At 40.0% G+C, this 20,975-nt stretch overlaps 1 protein-coding gene across 4 annotated transcripts in view; it reads right to left on the reverse strand.

The window, feature by feature from the left end:
• The window catches only part of TTC28 (tetratricopeptide repeat domain 28), a 738,720-nt gene that overhangs the window by 200,103 nt on the left and 517,642 nt on the right, over positions 1 to 20,975 (reverse strand). For all 4 annotated transcript variants that reach the window (XM_032138048.2, XM_058430991.1, XM_058430992.1 and 1 more), the window contains one exon: positions 301 to 808. In XM_032138048.2, coding sequence (XP_031993939.1) covers positions 301 to 808 — 508 coding nt within the window. The remainder of the gene's footprint in view (positions 1 to 300; positions 809 to 20,975) is intronic.

A 20,975-nucleotide genomic window follows, 5' to 3' on the forward strand; every position in this document is an offset into this window, starting at 1 on the left:
ATGTAAAAAATAGCCAGGTGTAGTGGCGTGTGCCTGTCATCTCAGCTACTCGGGAGGCTGAGGTGGGAAGATCACTGCAGTGAGGTGTGGCTGTGCCACACCATCCTTGGCCTGTGTACTCCATCCTCAGTGACAGACGAAGACCCTGTCTCAAAAAGAAAAGGAAAAGAAAAGAGCACACACAATAAGGATATTCTTTTAAATATAAACACACAGATTCCTATAAAAGATAGTGATCTATTCCAGCTATTTCCAGCTCATGACTTTGACCTGGGCTCTTAGAAGCAACCCTGTTCTTACCCAGATTGGAGGATGCTCGCCCCTCTGCAGCCCGGTCCTTGAGATCCTCAGCAATGCCCAGCTGTTGCTCATGGTATTGTTTAGCTCTCTCCAAATCCTGCATGCACCTGGCAGCATGGCCTAGTCCAGCATAGGCCCGCATCTCAATAGCCTTCTCCATCAACTCCTGTGCCAGCTCCAGGACATAGTTGTGGTAAGACATGGCCTTGTCAAAGTTCCTCCGGTAGTGATAAGCACTGCCCAGGTTGCTATAGGCCCGGGCCTCTTCTCGCTTGTTCCCCAGGTCCTTGGCTATCTTCAGATGTTGCTCATGGCACTGCACAGCATTCTCAAAGTCACCCATGGCAATATACACAGCTCCCATGTTGCCAAGTTCTCGGGCTTCAGAAAGTTCATCTTTGGATTGCTTGGCAAGAAGAACACACTGTTTGTGACTGGCTAGTGCATTGGGGTAGTCTCCAATGGCTGTGTACACGTGGCCCAGACTGCTCAAGGCTGATGAAGCGGCCTGGAGAGAAAAGGATAAGGTGGAGAAATGAAAACACATTAAAATGGTTTTGTATGTTTTGGCAGATAAAATTTTACAGGTTGCAAGATGGCCGAATAGGAACAGCTTCAGTCTACAGCTCCCAGCATGAGCGATGCAGAAGACGGGTGATTTCTGCATTTCCAACTGAGGTACCGGGTTCATCTCACTGGGGAGTGCCGGACAGTGGGTGCAGGACAGTGGGTGCAGCGCACCACGCATGAGCCAAAGCAGGGCGAGGCATCACCTCACCCAGGAAGTGCAAGGGGTCAGGGAATTCTCTTTCCTAGTCAAAGAAAGGGGTGACAGACAGCACCGGGTAAATCGGGTCACTCCCACCCTAATACTGCGCTTTTCCAATTGGCTTAACAAACCGCACACCGAGAGATTATATCTCGCACCTGGCTCAGAGGGTCCTATGCCCACAGAGCCTCGCTCATTGCTAGCACAGCAGTCTGAGATGAAACTGCAAAGCAGAAGCGAGGCTGGGGGAGGGGTGCCCGCCATTGCCAAGGCTTGAGTAGGTAAACAAAGCAGCCGGGAAGCTTGAACTGGGTGGAGCCCACCATACCTAAAGGATGCCCGCCTGCCTCTGTAGGCTCCACCTCTGGGGGCAGAGCACAGACAAACAAAAGGCAGCAGTAACCTCTGCAGACTTAAATGTCCCCATCTGACAGATTTGAAGAGAGTAGTGGTTCTCCCAGCACACAGCTGGAGATTTGAGAACAGGCAGACTGCCTCTTCAAGTGGGTCCCTGACCCCCAAGTAGCCTAACTGGGAGGCACCCCCAAGTAGAGGAGGACTGACACCTCACACGACCGGGTACTCCTCTGAGACAAAACTTCCAGAGGAACGATCAAGCAGCAACATTTGCTCTTCAACAATATCCGCTGTTCTGAGGCCTCAGCTGCTGATACCCAGGCAAACAGGGTCCGGAGTGGACCTCCAGCAAACTCCAACAGACCTGCACTGAGGGTCCTGACTGTTAGAAGGAAAACTAACAAACAGAAAGGACATCCACACCAAAAACCCATCTGTACATCACCATCATCAAAGACCAAAGGTAGATAAAACCACCAAGATGGGGAAAAAACAGAGCAGAAAAAGAGGAAACTCTGAAAATCAGAGTGCCTCTCCTCCTCCAAAGGAACGCAGCTCCTCACCAGCAACGGAACAAAGCCGGACAGACAATGACTTTGACGAGTTGAGAGAAGAAGGCTTCAGAAGATCAAACTACTCCAAGCTAAAAGAGAAAGTTCGAACCCATGGCAAGGAAGTTAAAAACCTTGAAAAAATTGGACGAATGGCTAACTAGAATAAACAATGCAGAGAAGTCCTTAAAGGACCTGATGGAGCTGAAAACCAAGGCACAAGAACTACGTGAGAAATGCACAAGCCTCAGTAGCCAATGCGATCAACTGGAAGAAAGGGTATCCGCTATGGAAGACAAAATGAATGAAATGAAGTGAGAAGAGAAGTTTAGAGAAAAAAGAATAAAAAGAAATGAACAAAGCCTCCAAGAAATATGGGACTATGTGAAAAGACCAAATCTACATCTGATGGGTGTATCTGAAAGTGACAGGGAGAATGGAACCAAGTTGGAAAACACTCTGCAGGATATTGTCCAGGAGAACTTACCCAATCTAGCAAGGCAGGCCAACATTCAGATTGAGGAAATACAGAGAACACCACAAAGATACTCCTTGAGAAGAGCAACTCCAAGACACATAATTGTCAGATTCACCAAAGTTGAAATGAAGGAAAAAATGTTAAGGGCAGCCAGAGAGAAAGGTCGGTTATCCACAAAGGGAAGCCCATCAGACTAACAGCTGATCTCTGGGCATAAACTCTACAAGCCAGAAGAGAGTGGGGGCCAATATTCAACATTCTGAAAGAAAAGAATTTTCAACCCAGAATTTCCTATCCAGCCAAACTAAGCTTCATAAGTGAAGGAGAAATAAAATACTTTACAGACAAGCAAACGCTGAGTGATTTTGTCACCACCAGGCCTGCCCTAAAAGAGCTCCTGAAGGAAGTACTAAACATGGAAAGGAACAACCAGTAACAGCCACTGCAAAAACATGCCAAATTGTAAAGACTATCGAGGCTAGGAAGAAACTGCATCAACTAACGAGCAAAATAACCAGCTAACATCATAATGACAGGATCAAATACACACATAACAACATTAACCTTAAATGTAAATGGGCTAAATGCTCCAATTAAAAGACACAAACTGGCAAATTGGATAAAGAGTCAAGATCCATCAGTGTGCTGTATTCAGGAAACCCATATCACGTGCAGAGACACACATAGGCTCAAAATAAAGGGATGGAGGAAGATCTACCAAGCAAATGGAAAACAAAAAAAGGGAGGGGTTGCAATCGTAGTCTCACATAAAACAGACCTTAAACCAACAAAGATCAAAAGAGACAAAGAAGGCCATTACATAATGGTAAAGGGATCAATTCAACAAGAAGAGCTAACTATCCTAAATATATATGCACCCAATACAGGAGCACCCAGATTCATAAAGCAAGTCCTTAGTGGCCTACAAAGAGACTTAGACTCCCACTCAATAAAAATGGGAGACTTTGACACCCCACTGTCAACATTAGACAGATCAACAAGACAGAAAGTTAACAAGGATACCCAGGAATTGAACTCAGCTCTGCACCAAGCAGACCTAATAGACATCTACAGAACTCTCCACCCCAAATCAACAGAATATACATTCTTTTCAAGACCACACCACACCTATTCCAAAATTGACCACATAATTGGAAGTAAAGCACTCCTCAGCAAATGTAAAAGAACAGAAATTATAACAAACTGTCTCTCAGACCACAGTGCAATCAAAGTAGAACTCAAGATTAAGAAACTCATTCAAAACCGCTCAACTACATGGAAACTGAACAACCTGCTCCTGAATGACTATTGGATACATAATGAAACGAAGGCAGAAATAAAGATGTTCTTTGAAACCAATGAAAACAAAGACACAACATACCAGAATCTCTGGGACAAATTCAAAGCAGTGTGAAGAGGGAAATTTATAGCACTTATGCCCACAAGAGAAGGCAGGAAAGATCTAAAATTGATACCCTATCATCACAATTAAAAGAACTGGCGAGGCAAGAGCAAACACATTCAAAAGCTAGCAGAAGGCAAGAAATAACTAAGATCAGAGCAGAACTGAAGGAAATAGAGACACAAAAAACCCTTCAAAAAATCAATGAATCCAGGAGCTGGTTTTCTGAAAAGATCAACAAAATTGATGGACCGCTAGCAAGACTAATAAAGGAGAAAAGAGAGAAGAATAAAATAGATGCAATAAAAAGTGACAAAGGGGATATCACCACAGATCCCACAGAAATACAAACTACCATCAGAGAATACTATAAACACACCTATGCAAATAAACTAGAAAATCTAGAAGAAATGGATAAATTCCTCAACACATACACCCTCCCAAGACTAAACCAGGAAGAAGATGAATCCCTGAATAGACCAATCACAGGTTCTGAAATTGAGGCGATAACTAATAGCCTACCAACCAGAAAAAGTCCAGGACCAGACAGATTCACAGCCGAATTCTACCAGAGGTACAAAGAGGAGCTGATACCATTCCTTCTGAAAGTATTCCAATCAATAGAAAAAGAGGGAATCCTCCCTAACTCATTTTATGAGGCCAGCATTATCCTGATACCAAAGCCTGGCAGAGACACACAAAAAAAGAGAATTTTAGACCAATATCCCTGATGAACATTGATGCAAAAATCCTCAATAAAATACTGGCAAACCAAATCCAGCAGCACATCAAAAAGCTTATCCACCACAATCAAGTGGGCTTCAGCCCTGGGATGCAAGGCTGGTTCAACATACACAAATCAATAAACGTAATCCAGCATATAAACAGAACCAAAGACAAAAACCACATGATTATCTCTATAGATGCAGAAAAGGCTTTTGACAAAATTCAACAACCCTTCATGCTAAAAACTCTCAATAAATTAGGTATTGATGGGACGTATCTCAAAATCATAAGAGCTATCTATGACAAACCCACAGCCAATATCATACTGAATGGACAAAAACTGGAAGCATTCCCTTTGAAAACTGGCACAAGACAGGGATGCCCTCCCTCACCACTCCTATTCAACATAGTGTTGGAAGTTCTGGCCAGGGCAATCAGGCAGGAGAAGGAAATAAAGGGTATTCAATTAGGAAAAGAGGAAGTAAAATTGTCCCTGTTTGCAGATGACATGATTGTATATTTAGACAACCCCATTGTCTCAGCCCAAAATCTCCTTAAGCTGATAAGCAACTTCAGCAAAGTCTCAGGATACAAAATCAATGTGCGAAAATCACAAGCATTCTTATATACCAATAAGAGACAGAGAGCCAAATCATGAGGGAACTCCCATTCACAATTGCTTCAAAGAGAATAAAATACCTAGGAATACAACTTACAAGGGATGTGAAGGACCTCTTCAAGGAGAACTATAAACCACTGCTCAACGAAATAAAAGAGGATACAAACAAATGGAAGAACATTCCATGCTCATGGGTAGGAAGATCAATATCATGAAAATGGCCATACTGCCCAAGGTAATTTATAGATTCAATGCCATCCCCATCAAGCTACCAATGACTTTCTTCACAGAATTAGAAAAAACTACTTTAAAGTTCATATGGAACCAAAAAAGAGCCCGCATTGCCAAGTCAATCCTAAGCCAAAATAACAAAGCTGGAGGCATCACGCTACCTGACTTCAAACTATACTACAAGGCTACAGTAACCAAAACAGCATGGTACCAGTACCAAAACAGAGACATAGACCAATGGAACAGAACAGAGCCCTCAGAAATAATGGCACACATCTGCAACTATCTGATCTTTGACAAACCTGACAAAAACAAGAAATGGGGAAAGGATTCTCTATTTAATAAATGGTGCTGGGAAAACTGGCTAGCCATATGCAGAAAGCTGAAACTGGATCCCTTCCTTACACCGTATACAAAAATTAATTCAAGATAGATTAAAGACTTACATGTTAGACCTAAAACCATAAAAACCCTAGAAGAAAACCTAGGCAATACCATTCAGGACATAGGCATGGACAAGGACTTCATGTCTAAAACACCAAAAGCAATGGCAACAAAAGCCAGAATTGACAAATGGGATCTAATTAAACTAAAGAGCTTCTGCACAGCAAAAGAAATGATCATCAGAGTGAACAGGCAACTTACAGAATGGGAGAAAATTTTTGCAACCTACTCATCTGACAAAGGGCTAATATCCAGAATCTACAATGAACTCAAACAAATTTACAAGAAAAAACAAACAACCCCAACAAAAAGTGGGTGAAGGACATGAAGAGACACTTCTCAAAAGAAGACATTTATGCAGCCAGAAAACACATGAAAAAATGCTCATCATCACTGGCCATCAGAGAAATGCAAATCAAAACCACAACGAGATACCATCTCACACCAGTTAGAATGGCAATCAGTATAAAGTCAAGAAACAACAGGTGCTGGAGAGGATGTGGAGAAATAGGAACACTTTTACACTGTTAGTGGGACTGTAAACTAGTTCAACCATTGTGGAAGTTAGTGTGGTGATTCCTCAGGGATCTAGAACTAGAAATCCATTTGACCCAGCAATCCCATTACTGGGTATATACCCAAAGGATTATAAATCATGCTGCTATAAAGTCACATTCACACGTATGTTTATTGCGGCACTATTCATGATAGCAAAGACTTGGAAGCAACCCAAATGTCCAACAATGATAGACTGGATTAAGAAAATGTGGCACATATACACCATGGAATACTATGCAGACATAAAAAAATGATGAGTTCATGTCCTTTGTAGGGACATGGATGAAGCTGGAAACCATTATTCTCAGCAAACTATCTCAAGGACAAAAAACCAAACACCGCATGTTCTCACTCATAGGTGGGAATTGAACAATGTGAACACATGGACACAGGAAGGGGAACATCACACACCAGGGACTGTTGTGGGGTGGGAGGCTGGGGGAGGGATAACATTAGAAGATATACCTAATGCTAAATGACGAGTTAATGGGTGCAGCACACCAATGTGGCACATGTATACATATGTAACAAACCTGCACGTTGTGCACATGTACCCTAAAACTTAAATTATAATAATAATAAAATAAAATAAAAGGAAAAAAAAGAACCTGATTAAATTTGGGAATTTTAAAATAAAAACAGGAAGCACATCGTACTCTAAAAAAAAAAAAAAAAAATTTTACAGGTTGCTTGTAATATCCAATCCAATTGCTAATGGTACTTCTATCAGTTTTCCACAGACCTACGCAGAATTGATAAAGAACACATCCAAACAGCAAGTTCCTAATAAAAAACAATGGTATTTTAATCATTCACTTTCTATACCTCATCTCCTAGAAACAAGTTGTATTATATATAGCCTTCATTGTAAAGACTTATTGACATTTCTAATATTATGATATTACATCTCTGTTAATACCTGTTAACCTCTGTCGTATAAGAAAATGTATAAGAAAATCGAAATTAGGCCGGGCGCGGTGGCTCACGCCTGTAATGCTAGCACTTTGGGAGGCTGAGGCGGGCGGATCACAAGGTCAGGAGGTCGAGACCATCCTGGCTAACACGGTAAAACCCGTCTCTATAAAAAATACAAAAAAAAATTAGCTGGGCATGGTGGCAGGCACCTGTAGTCCCAGCTACTTGGGAGGCTGAAGTAGGAGAATGGCGTGAACCCAGGAGGCAGAGCTTGCAGTGAGCCAAGATCGCGCCACTGCACTCTAGCCTGGGTGACAGAGCGAGACTCCGTCTCAAAAAGAAAAAAACAAAATCGAAATTAATTACTACATATAACAGACCATAGGAAATTCACAGGAGAAATCCAGGCTTGGCTTTTTGCACTCCTGGGAATATCTCTCTTCTTGTCTTCTTCCATGGTAAATGGATGTCTTAATGGTAAGAGAGAAGTTTACCATGATGACTGATGATTTTGTGACCCAAGGCTCACTGGAGAGGGCCCTCCTCTCTTATCTTTGTTCCTTCAATGTAACTTCATCAGTGTTGGTTACTCTGGAGGGCTTTGATTTGGATGAGTCTCAGAGGAAAAAAAATGGGTGGGTTACAACCTGTACTGTACTCTGAGTGGGGTGGTCTTCATTAAGCCTCACCACCCCTTCTCAGGCTCACGCTGGCTCTACAAGCATTTCTTTTCCTGCCTAGAAGCGCTTCTAACCCCAGCCTCTCTGTGCAGAGAGATGCCATCTTCCTAGTCCTCTCACATTGCTTGCCACTCATTCTTTTTTTTTTTTTCTTATTTTGGCCAAGGAAAAGCATGCAAACCCTTTTTGTCTTAAACGTTTTAATGAAACTGACTCTATGCTGGTGTACTGAACCACAAAAGAACAACAAACTTACAGGAGATGTTACATGGTTTCTAGAATCTTAACAAATACTTGCAGTCTTATATTCTAGTCTTTGGTTTCTAATTTATTTGCAGATATAAAAGGGAAGTTTTGCTGGGATTTTTCTGCCCTTCTTTTTATCCTAAAAGTTGGAAGCTTGCCTACCCTTTCTTTCCTTCATTACCTGCCTATGGCTAGAGCCATGTGTCTGCCTTTCGTCATGATGCTCCCTCTTACTAAGTGAGCATATGATCCTGCCAGAACAAAGGGTGTACTCTGTTACATATAGGCAAGTAATTTTTCTAAGGGCCTCCTGGCTAGGGAATAACAATGAGGGGATGCTGTCCCTCCTGGAGTAAGGGCATTTCTTTACGAAATGTGTTCTATGTCCATCCACTTCGGAACACTTTTATTAATACTTTATAGATATGAGTGATTTTCTACCCTATTTTCTTTGCCTACGAAATAGCAGTTCTTGATCAAAATGACTGAGGAAACTTTTTTTAATGGTGCTTGCAAATGGCATATTTGCAAAAAAAAAAGCCCCATATTGTTTTAAGTTGCTTTTATCATTTCACAGATGTTCTAACAAAAGACTTAGAAAATAGAGAGGAAATAAATACTTAGAAATTTACTTTTCTGTTTCTTTTTTTCTGAGTGGTGGAGAGCAGAAACAATTCCACACAAGTCACAATGCTGCAGCAGTGTGCTTCTGGCAGAAGCAGCAATGAAGTCAACAAAGAGCATGTCACTTGGATGTGTACTGGCCTCAGGTTCCTACTTTGTGAGCCTCTTTGGGGCTGAGGTTAGCCTTGTACATGTCAGCACATTGTACAACGAACTTTCTACTGCTTCCACCTCCACCCATACCCTACCCCCCAAATCTTTTTTTCCTCCTTTGCTGCAGGCCTATAGACTCAGCCTCTTTCCTCTACTTCATAGTTGGCCCTCCCCACCTTATTCTTTGTGGGTTCTTCTCCACCACCTGGCTAGGGAGGACACAACCCACTCCCACCCTCAAAGCAAATCTTTGTTACCCTCAAAGCAAAATATGCAGGCTCTTTGACTATGGAGCTAGTGTAGCTTAGAATCAGATACACTTGGTTCAGAACTGCACTGTCCTTTCCTAGCTCACAGAGCTTTAGCAACTTAACTTCTCTGAGCCTTGGTTTTCCAGACATTTTTAGGCCCAAGCAGCAAGCCAGGAACAGAGTATTTTCAAACCCAGCCATGAGCCCCTGTCAAATATGTAAACCATAAATAATTCACTAGATAATTCCAAATAGTAGATCTGGTTGGAGGCAATGAGCCTTTGAACACTGCATGGGATGGATTTATAAGTCTCAGGGCAGGCATAACACCCCAGGTGTCGCTGTTCTCAGGAACTTCTGGTTTATGGCAACTCCAAATGATAGCCCTGGGATCTTCTGCTTCTGGTTCTTCATTTCTCTAAATGCCAGGGAGACATAGGAGCTGCTTACTAAAGCTCTCTGAACATAAGGAAGGGAATATTTGGGCATTTCCCCTCTGGGGTGTGGGAGAAAGAGGGAAAGACTATTACAATGGCTCTTTCCTAGCATCCTCCAGTTACCAGGCAGTGCTGTCAGGCTGGGACTCTTCGTGACGGGTGTCCTGGAAGTCAGTATCTCTAGAAAGGATGTAATTTATGAAGCACACATCATTGCCTCTGAAACTAGAGAGGCAGCTTGCTATAGTATAAGAATGGAATAGGATTTAGTATCAGAGGCCCTGGCTATGTAACACTAACAAGTATTTTACTTCTTCACTCCTGTTTTATTTGTAAAATGTTGCTAATGACAATATTGTACATACTTCACAGGGCTGAGATGGCATCAGATGAAGCAGTGCATGTGAGTGCCTTCAGTAAACTATAAAGTGCTCTGTGAATGCATCACTAAGGTGTGGATGGATGTTTTATGATTGCAAGATGGCTGGGCTGAGTTCTGTTACCAAGCAGAAGCTAGTAATGGTAACCGAAAACATCAATCATTATGACCAAACATCTATATTCCTGTCAGTTGCTACAGGAAATAAAGTCCAGTGTTTTACAGCCCCTGGGCAAATAACATGTGATGATACTTATCAGCTAAGTGAATTACAAATTAATCATTTGTCTTTGTTCCTGTTCCTGTAGAATAAGCTTAGATCTGAAACATGGTTTCAGGCTGTTAATGAGAATCTGAAGACCCACTATCTATGGGGAATCACAGGCCCCACCTCAATCAGATGCTGCATTTGCCACTAAGGTTCATGCTGCCTTTGTATATTAATCTCTTTGAGATTTCTGTGCTAAAATAGCAGCAGCTGCTTCCCACAGTGGAAATACTCTGGAACATCTGTATTTGAATACTAAAATGCATACAAACAGTTATGCTAACAAACTATCTGGTCGGAATAAGACAACACTTTTCTCTTTCTACAAGATATAAATTACTCATGTTCTTGCCAAAGTATAATTTCCAGCTGCAGATTTAGGCACATAGGAGTCAGTCACCTCTTGCTCTGTGACCTGGGTATTTGCAGAAGAATTGCATCTGACAAGTTAGTTTCATGGGACATAAAACCAGAGTAAGAAATTTGTTCATATTTCTTCAAACCACCTTTAAAGGTTTTCAGTTTGAGAAATAAAGTTTAAACTACCCAAACTATAACTACGTCGATGACACTACCATTAAATATTATGCTGAAGATTTAAACACGTTTTCCTTCCATCTAGCATGTTTTTCCCTTACCATAGGTATTTTTCATAAGGGTTATATTTTGTGGAAGGATTACATGCTTATAGTGTTATACACAGAATATTCAATATAATTGCTGATTGATTCACTACATGTCATTGGAAAAATGGGAAATGTACCTGCGGCTAGTACCAGAAATATTGCATTTCTTTTTTACTGCCCAAATCTACATGCTCCATGTATTCTCTGCCAGTTCAGTGCCCATAAACCCAAAGTCCTAGATTAACTACCCACAACCCAATAGGCAGAGATACATAGAAAAATAAGGATAGACTCTGGAATCAGGCACGCACTGATTCAAACAACACACTGTAATAACACACATTTGTAACATCTTTGAGACTTAGTTTCCTCATCTGTAAAATGGAAATATTAATATCTCACAGAGCCTTCACGAGTACTAAATAATGCAGTATTTATAATGACCCTGGTTCAGAACTCAGCAATAAGATGCTCAAAAATTTTAGATTTTGGTTTTTCTTCCTATCCCAACCAAGATAATACTCACTTAGCTTTTATTCATTTCAAAGATGTGATAGAAGATAACCAAAAAATAAACCATAAGGTTATGTCACTACAACTAAAAAGACAACACAAGAAGTTTGCCCCACTGACGTCAAAAATGTCATCAACTTCGTATACCGAAGACCAGCATATGATTCATACTGCTCTTATGCAAATATATGCATAAGAAAATTCACCCTTGTAGCGCAGCACCACTGGTGGGCACCAGTAATCCCAGTTACTTGGGTGGCTGAGGCAGGAAGACTGTTTGAGCCCAGGAGTTTGAGGCTACAGGGAGCTATGATCACACCACTGCACTCCAGCCTGGATGACAGAGCGAAATCCCATCTCTTAAGAAAAAGAAAAACTAAGAAAAATCCACCCTTTACTTAGGACATTTTGGAATCCAACACATATCCAACACATAATTCCATACATGTACAATTAGGTGTATATCCAACACATAATCTTGGTAAATACACTTTACTTCAAGCAGTGAAAGTTTAGGCCGGCACTGGAGTGTTTGTGGTCTCTCGGTTGGTTCCTTTGTTCATTCATTCTTGCATTCAAGAAAATTACCTAGGCCCAGAAATAAATTCATGTACCTATAGCCAACTGATTTTTGACAAAGTTGCGAGAACATGCATTGGAAAAAAAGGTAGTCTCTTCAAAAAAAAAAAAAAAGTGCTGGGGAAAATTGAATATTTACATGCAGAAGGATGAGACTAGACTCCTTCTCTCACCATATACAAAAATCAATTCTAAATAGATTAAGGACTTAGCTATAAAACCTGAAACTATGACATTGCTAGAAGAAAACACAGTGAAAAAGCTTCACGAAATTGGGCTGGACAAGGATTTTTAAAACATGAGCTCAAAAGCACAGGCAACAAAAGCAAAAACAGACAAATGAGATTACCTCAAACTAAAAACTTTTCACAGCAAGGGAAACTATTAAGAGAGTGAAGAGACAACCTATACAATGGGAGAAAATATTTGCCAACTATACACCTGATAAGGGGTTAATATCCAGAATATATAAGGAACTTAAACAACTCAACAGGATAAAAACAAAATAACCCAATTAAAAAATGGGCAGGCCAGGCCTGGTGGCTCATGCCTGTAATCCCAGCAGTTTGGGAGGCCGAGGCGGGTGGATGCCCTGAGGTCAGGAGTTTGAGAGCAGCCTGGCCAACACGGTGAAACCCCATCTCTACTAAAAATACAAAAAATTAGCCAGGCGTGGTGGTGCATGCCTGTAATCCCAGCTACTCAGGAGGCCAAAACAAGAGAATCGCTTAAGCCGGGGAGGCAGAGGTTGCAGGGAGCCGATATGGCGCCACTGCCCTCCAGCCTGGGCAACAAGAGCAAAACTCTGTCTCAAAAAAAAAAAAATTAAAAATGGGCAAAAGACCTTAATAGACATTTCTCAAAAGAAGACATACAAATGGCCAACAGGTATAAGAAAAAAATGTTCAACATCACTAATCAGGAAAATGCAAATCAAAACCACAATGAAATACCAGTTACAACGGCTATTATAAAAAAGATACATGAAAACAAGTGTTGGTGAGGTTTTGGAGAAAAGGGAATGCTTATTCACTACTGGTGGAATTGTAAACCGGTACAACTATTATAAAAAACAATGTGGAAGTTCCTCAAGAAACGAAAAATAGAACTACCATATGATTCTGCAATCCCAATATTGGTTATATATCCAAAGGAAATAAAATCAGTATGTCGAGGAGATTACCTGCATTCCAATGTTCACTGTAGCACTATTTACAATGGCCAAGATAGGGAATCAACCTAAGTGTCCAACAAGGGATGAATGGATAAAGAAAATGTGGTATACATGTACAATGAAACATGATTAAATAATAAAAAGACTAAAATCCTGTCATTTGTGACAACAGGTTCGAACCTGGAGAACATTGTGTTAAGTGAAATAAGCCAGACAAAGAATGACAAATTATGCATGATCTCATTCCTATGTGGAATCTGAAAAAAAAAAGCTGGCATTATAGAAGCAGAGAGTAGAACAGTCCTTGCCAGAGACTGGAAGGGAAGAAAAAAGGGAGGATTCTGAGGGGTTGGTTAACAGGTACAAACTTACAATTAGATGGGAGGAATAAATTCTGGTGTTCTACTGCACAGTAAGGTGACTATGGCTAACAATAAAATACTGTATATTACAAAACAGCTAGAAGAGAGGCTTTTGAATGGTCTCACCATAAATAAATGATAAATGCATGAGGTAATGGATATACTACTATGACTGGATTATTATACAACATAGATGTGTATCCAAACATCAAATTGTACACCATAAATATGTACAATTACAATGTATCCATTAAAAAGAGAAATACATTTTTAATGAGAATTCTCCATACTCACATAAATATAATAACTAATCTTTGACAGGGTACAAAGGTAGTTACATGGAGAAAGGATAGTCTTTTCAACAAATGGTGCTAGAACAACTAGACATCTCATGCAAAAAATGAATTTAGACACAGACCTTACACATTTAACAAAAATTAACTGGAAATGGATCAGACCTAAATGTAAACTGCAAAGCTACAAAATTCCAAGACAATATCAGAGAAAATCTACATGACCTTTAGATATAAGACCAAAAATATGTTCAATGAAAGAAAAAATTAAGTTCAACTTCATTAATATTTAAAACTGTGTTATGCAAAAGATACTGTTAAGAGAATGAAAAGTCAAGCCACAGACGGAGAGAAAACATTTGCAAAACACATAAATGATAAGAGACTTGTATCAAAAATATAAAAACTCAACAAGAAAACAACTCAATTAAAAAATAACAAAATATCTGAAGAGACATCTCATTAAAGAAGATACGCAGATGGCAAGGAAGCATATGGAAAGATGTTCAACATCACATGTCATTAGGGAATGGCAAACTAAAACAACAATGAGATACCACTACATACGTATTAGAACAGCTAAAATCCAAAAGAACTGACAATATCAAATGCTGACAAGAACATAGAACAATAGAAACTCTCATTCATGGTCGGAAGGAATGAAAAATGATACAGCCACTTTGGAAGACGGTTGGGCAATTTCTTAGAAAACTCAACATGGTCTTACCATGTGTTCCAGCAACTGTGCTCCCACGTATTAACTCAAATGAGTTGAACACATGTCCACACGAAAACCTGTGCATGACTGTTTATAACAGTTTTATTCATAATTGCTAAAAACTGGAAGCAAATAAGATGTCTTTCAAAAGGTGAATGGAGAAATAAACTGTGGGCTATCCATACAATGGAATATTATTCAGGGCTAAAAACAATGGTCTATCAACCTGTGAAAAGACATGGAAGAAATTTTAAATGTATACTGCTTAGTCAAAGAGGCTTGTCTAAAAAGGCAACATATTGTATGATTCCAACTATATTACATTCTGAAAAAGTCAAATGTATAGAGAGAATAAAAAGATCAGCAGTTGCAAGGGAGTTGGGGGAGTGGAGGACAGATGGAGCACAGGGGATTTTAGGGCAATGAAACTATTCTGCATGATAACACTGGACACATGACATTATAAATTTGTCAAAACCCACAGAACTGTACAATACAAAGAGTGAACCCTAATGTAATTATTGAACTTTAGTTAATAATTATATATCAATATTGGTTCATCAGTTGTAATAATGTACCATACTAATGCAGGATATCAATAACAGGAGAAAATGACTGGGGGAGAGAGAAAGGGTATGTGGAAACTCTATACTATTTGTCTAATTTTCTGTAAACCTAAAACTGCTCAAAGAAAAGTATATTGGGCCAGGTGCGGTGGCACACGCCTGTAATCCCAGCACTTTGGGAGGCCGAGGTGGACAGATCACCTGAGGTCAGGAGTTCAAGACCAGCCTGACTAACATGGTGAAACCCCGTCTCTACTATAAATACAACAACAACAAAAAAATTAGCCGAGTGTAGTGACGCATGCCTGTAATCCCAGCTTCTCAGGAGGCTGAGGCAGAATAATCACTTGAATCTGGGAGGCGGAGGTTGCAGTGAGCCGAGATGGCACCATTGCAAACCAGCCTGGGCAACAAGAGTGAAACTCTGTCGAGGGAGAGGAAGAGGGAGACGGGGAGGGGGAAGGGGACGGGGAGGGGGAGGTAATTTGAAAATATATAAGTTGGAGTTTTCCTCCTTGGGGGAATGGGCAATTCTAGGAAGTGGAAACAGCATGAGCAAAGACACAAAGTATGTTGGAGTGTGTTATGATTGGAGAATAAGAAGGCATTTATACCTGGGAGCAGGGGTAGTGGCTGGAGAGGAGTTTGTAAAGGCAAGTTTAGATGAATTCTGTCTGTCCATCAGTTTGTAAAATCTAAAGCATTTTTCGTATATGTTGTTTCACTGATCATTATAATAAACCTTTTAAGTGTACATTATTGTCACACTCATTGGTGAGATAAGGCTAGACTCAAAGAGGCAAAGACTCAAAGAGATAAAGTGGCATGCCTAAAAGTACACAATTAATAACACCACCAGGGTTCAGATCCACATATGTCAGACTCTAGCCCTTGTGCCCTTTTGACTACATAGTTTAGCCTCTATTGATGAATTTGCAATCCCACAGATGGGGAATGGGAGCCACAAAAGGTTTAAGTGGGGAAGCGACGTGACCATTTGTACTTTCACATATTTCCATGGAGTAGACGAAAACTAGGAAGATCTGTAATAACAACAACAACAAAATACTGTACAAAATAATGACTAATTAGAATACAATTGGGTCTATTTTAAGCACTAATGGTACTTAGAGTAGGTTGTTTTTTTTTTTTTTTTTTTTTTTTGACAGAGTCTTGCTCTGTCACCCAGGCCTGGAGTGCAGTGGTGCAATCTCAGCTCACTACAACCTCTGCCTCCCAGGGTCACATGATTCTCCTGCCTCAACCTCCCAAGTAGCTGGGATTACAGGTGTGTGCCACCATGAACAGCTAATTTTTTTTGTGTTTTTAATGGAGACAGGGTTTCACCACGTTGGTCAGGCTGAAACTCTTGACCTCAGGTGATCCACCCTCCTCAGCCTGCCAGTGTTGGGATTACAGGCATGAGGCACCGCACCTGGCCTAGGGTGGTTTTTAAGGCCATTTGCAAATGCTGACTTCTCTCTGTCCAGGCAGGTAAGATTGCACATTGCTGCCTGCATGAAGTAAGGTGTGGGCGGCTATGTGACCTGCTGTGGCTAATAAATAAGATCACTTCCAGGTAAAGCTGTAGAAATCAATGCATGTGTCACCACATTCTCTTTGCTATAGACTGTTCCAACAGAGTTGATCTTCAAGGGAGAATCATGGCAATGTGGAATAGATCCCTGGCTGATCTGTAATGAATATACAGTGGGCACAAGAAATAAATCTTTGTTGTCTTAAGCTACTGAAATATTGATTGTTATTATGGTATATCCTGGCCAATCCTGACCAATACAATACTGAGCATAAATTAATAATTTCATGCTCCAGTTATCATAGTTATAGTTGACACTATCTAGTGATTCTATATGTGCCAATTAACACAGGTTTCTGGATGATAAAATTTTGCACATTTTTATAGAAAAAACAAATTTAAGAATTAGGTTCTAAAACCAGAGATTTAGCTAATCTTTGAAAACTTGTATTTATTTAGATACAAAGGTCTGCCTGGTGGTAATTTATCTTTGCATAATTAAAAGAAAGCCCCCTGATTGCAGGGCTTTCATGGGGAATCAACAGCTACTCAAAAATAAACCTGTAGAAACAGAAAACTGAATCATGCTCTTGGAGTTTAGTCTTAAATGATATATACTCTCTATTTAATGAGTGTATTACTGCCTGAAAATCTACCCTTAATCAGCAACTGAACTGATGAAATAATTGTATATAAAAGGTTAATGTTCATAAACTTTCAGTTGCTTACTCAATAGTCACACAAAATTAATTGCACAACAATAACCAAAGAAATTTTATAATCTATATTGTTGAAGACATTGGCCATGATATCACCCAATATCATCTTTACAAGGATGACCGAAAAATTTTTTCAGATCTCAGTGCTTCCACCAAGCAGCTACTGTGATTTTATCTTAAGAAAAATGTGAATCTTTGAAGCGATCACATTTACTTCTTTGTCGGGGCCACCAGTAAGCTTTCGACCAGATGCAGAGCCTCCCTTTAACAACCAGATAGAATCTCAAAATATGTACATAGTCTGCCCTAGTTTCAATGCATCATTTGATCCTAATCCCTTCATTATTCTGATCTCTCCCATTTTAGGACTTGCTCCCACCAATTCTTCTTGGATCAAAGTGGACCAATCAATGAAATACACACAAAAAATCACAATTAAATATTAAGAATCTTGGTAGGGAAAAAACTTCCTGAGTGGGATCTCTAAGAACTGTGAACTCACATCCATGGCCTACAAAGAAGAGGCTTAAATACCACATAAACAGGGAAATTTTTAATTACATGGTCTTTAATGGTCTTAAATTATTTCCATTCTGTATGTGCTCAATAGCTAGTGTCGGGTTTACCACCATCAATCTAACCAGTTTGTTCCAATGCCTAAGCCTAGGGTTGGAGGGATATTTTGCAATCATTTCTGAAAACAGTGATTTGTACATATCTAAATTCTTTTCTACCTTAATAGTGGGAATAGTTGGTTTGATTCTATTACTCTAAGCTTAGAGAGCTGTTAATGATAGTTACAGCTTCTCCATGGTAACCTGTCAGCCTTTTCTAATGCTGTGGGACCAGAGGAGCTTTCATAATAATTATTTTTATCAAAATTATATTACGGTTGGAAGAACAATATGTCAGAAAGATCTATTACCTAGACCTAAGAGTTACTATCACAGGTGATAAATTATTTATAATGCACAGCATTAATACAGCAATGTTTTCAAATCAAGAATTTGTAAATGTCCTTTGCAGATGTAAATTAACAGATTAATAAGAAAACAAGCTTTCTGGTATGAGAAGCTGGAATGACAGATTAGCTATTAAGAGCAATTTATAGGTCATAAGATATGAAAGTTGGCAAGAAACACTACCTCTGCTGGCTCTATAAATAGTAAAACTGCATTTAGTTTCCCGGAGGTATCCTGTTAGACATTTTAGTTACACCATAAAAACTGCCAGAATTTATAATGATTTCATTTTTTTAAAAACTTGATGCTCAATGTAAACTTGATGCAATACAACAGGCATCTGTGCTATGTGCTATGAATGCCAACTTGCAGCCAATGAAGAATGCATGCTACTTCCTCCTGAAGGACTATAATGGTGAGGCTGATGAAAACATCAGAGGAAATAAACATTACTCCCTGACACATCCTCCAGGATACTTAAGGATTCTCCTCTCTCACATGCTAACACCTTCCATTGTAGCCATGCTATCTAACTAGGAAGACGTTTACAAAAGACTGCCTTCTAGCTGGGCACAGGGAGGCTGAGGCTAGAAGGCTTGAGCCCAGTGAGACCCTATTTCTCAAAAAAAAAAAAAAAAAAAAAAAGAAAACAGAAAACAAAAAATGAACTCCATTCTATGTAGCTCTTTTGCCACAAAATGATGACCAAGTAAAGCTTCTAGAGTCTTCATAGTTCTATCAGGGAGAAACAACTGAGAACTTCTGGCTTCCATCCATGAAATATTAGGGAGTCGAGTTTGTTTGGGGTTAAATTCTCTCACTCACTTGAAATAATTAGTTAAGATTATTTTTGGAAATTTATTTCCTACTCTCAGTCTCACCTACATTTTCATTTTTACTTGGGGGAAGTGGAGGGTGGGTAACCTAGGTTCATAAGCATTTTCAATGACACAATTCACTAAAGTTTCCTATGGAATAATTTGACCTGGATTAGGAAACATATTCTATCACAATGCTATCCAATCAAAACTGTTCCAGTCCACACTTGCCAGCCAACCTGAATTTCGGTGGGCTATAAAACATTATTCTGTAGGGGGTTGGAATGTAGTCGATCACCCTTCAAAGACAGTATTTACACCAAATCATAAAATCTGGCTTTGGCAGGGCAGGATATAATGAAGAAACTCAGAGAGAGAGAGATGGAAAACACATACATGTACAAGTGCACATATGAGAGGCAGAGAAAACGTTTCTGGAAGGAAGAAACAAGAAACCTTTAAATTGGGTGGAAAGGGATCCTCAAGGATCCTGGAGAGATTTTAGAGAATTAAGAAACAACTGCGAACTTCTGGCTTCCATCCATGAAAGAATATCATTACAGCCCTCCTGCTAAAAAAGATAGCTCCTAATATAGGCTAAGACCTCCTGAAATGCATGGCTTTTGAATGTTCAGGAACAAACGACCCCCAATCTCAGCTCTCTGTACTTTCACTAATTCTAGCAGGTTTAACCTCTATCCCCTGTTGAATGACTCCAAACCCAGATTTCACAACAAACAAGAGACAGAGAATGTTACATCTGGAGGAGGCTTACAGATCACCTAATCCACAGATTTTCAAACTTTGTTTAAACCAAATTACAAATACATGTGATTTATATTATTAAAAGTATAGCTGTTTAGGTTAAGTTGGACTAGGATCTACTTTTCTCCTCAAGCAGCCCTTAAGGAAATCTGTGGCACTCTGTAGGACTCTTGAGAGCAGAATTTGAAAACCACTTACCAATAAACCCCTTCAATGTCTTTTTTTTTTTTTTTTAATGTTGTAGAGACTGAGTCTCGCTCTGTCACCCAGGCTGGAGTACAGGGATGTAATCATAACTCACTGCAGCCTCGAACTCTTGGGTTCAAGTGATTTCCCCCACCTCAGCCTTCTGAGTAGCTGGGACTACAGACACACACCACTATGCCAAGCTAATATTTTTATTTTTGGTAGAGATGGGGTCTCACGACGTTGCCCAGGCTGGTCTCCAGTCTGGCCTCAAGCAATTCTCCCACCTTAGCCTCCTGAGTAGCCGGGCTTTCAGGTGTGAGCTATCATGCTTGGCCCCTCAATGTCTTTAGGTGTAGAAACTAAGGACAAGAGAGTTCAACTATCTTGGCTGAAGGTCAGCCTACTAATGACCAGTGAAGGCAGGACCAGAGCCAGGTCTTCAGGACCCCAGCTGGTACCCTCCTCATTCTGCTTTGCTGACATTCTATCAGGCCATCTCCCTGTCACCTCAAATCAAGTCCTCATTGTCTTTGCCAAGTCTCTTCTACTCTTTTGGCTTCCATAACTAATATAAGAAGCAAGTGCTATCACTATTTCTTCCAGTCAAAAGCTCAGCATTATCATTGCCTTTTTCCTGTTCTTTGACACTTTCATTCAGCAGCCATCCAATACCAGCTTTATTAGACTCCTGAAATTATAATGAAACTAGTTTTCATTTAATTTTATTTTAATGCCAATTATCTATATGCAGGATCTATTTAGAATT

This window comes from Hylobates moloch, unplaced genomic scaffold (genome assembly GCF_009828535.3).
Source record: "Hylobates moloch isolate HMO894 unplaced genomic scaffold, HMol_V3 SCAFFOLD_19, whole genome shotgun sequence".
NCBI lineage: Eukaryota > Metazoa > Chordata > Mammalia > Primates > Hylobatidae > Hylobates > Hylobates moloch.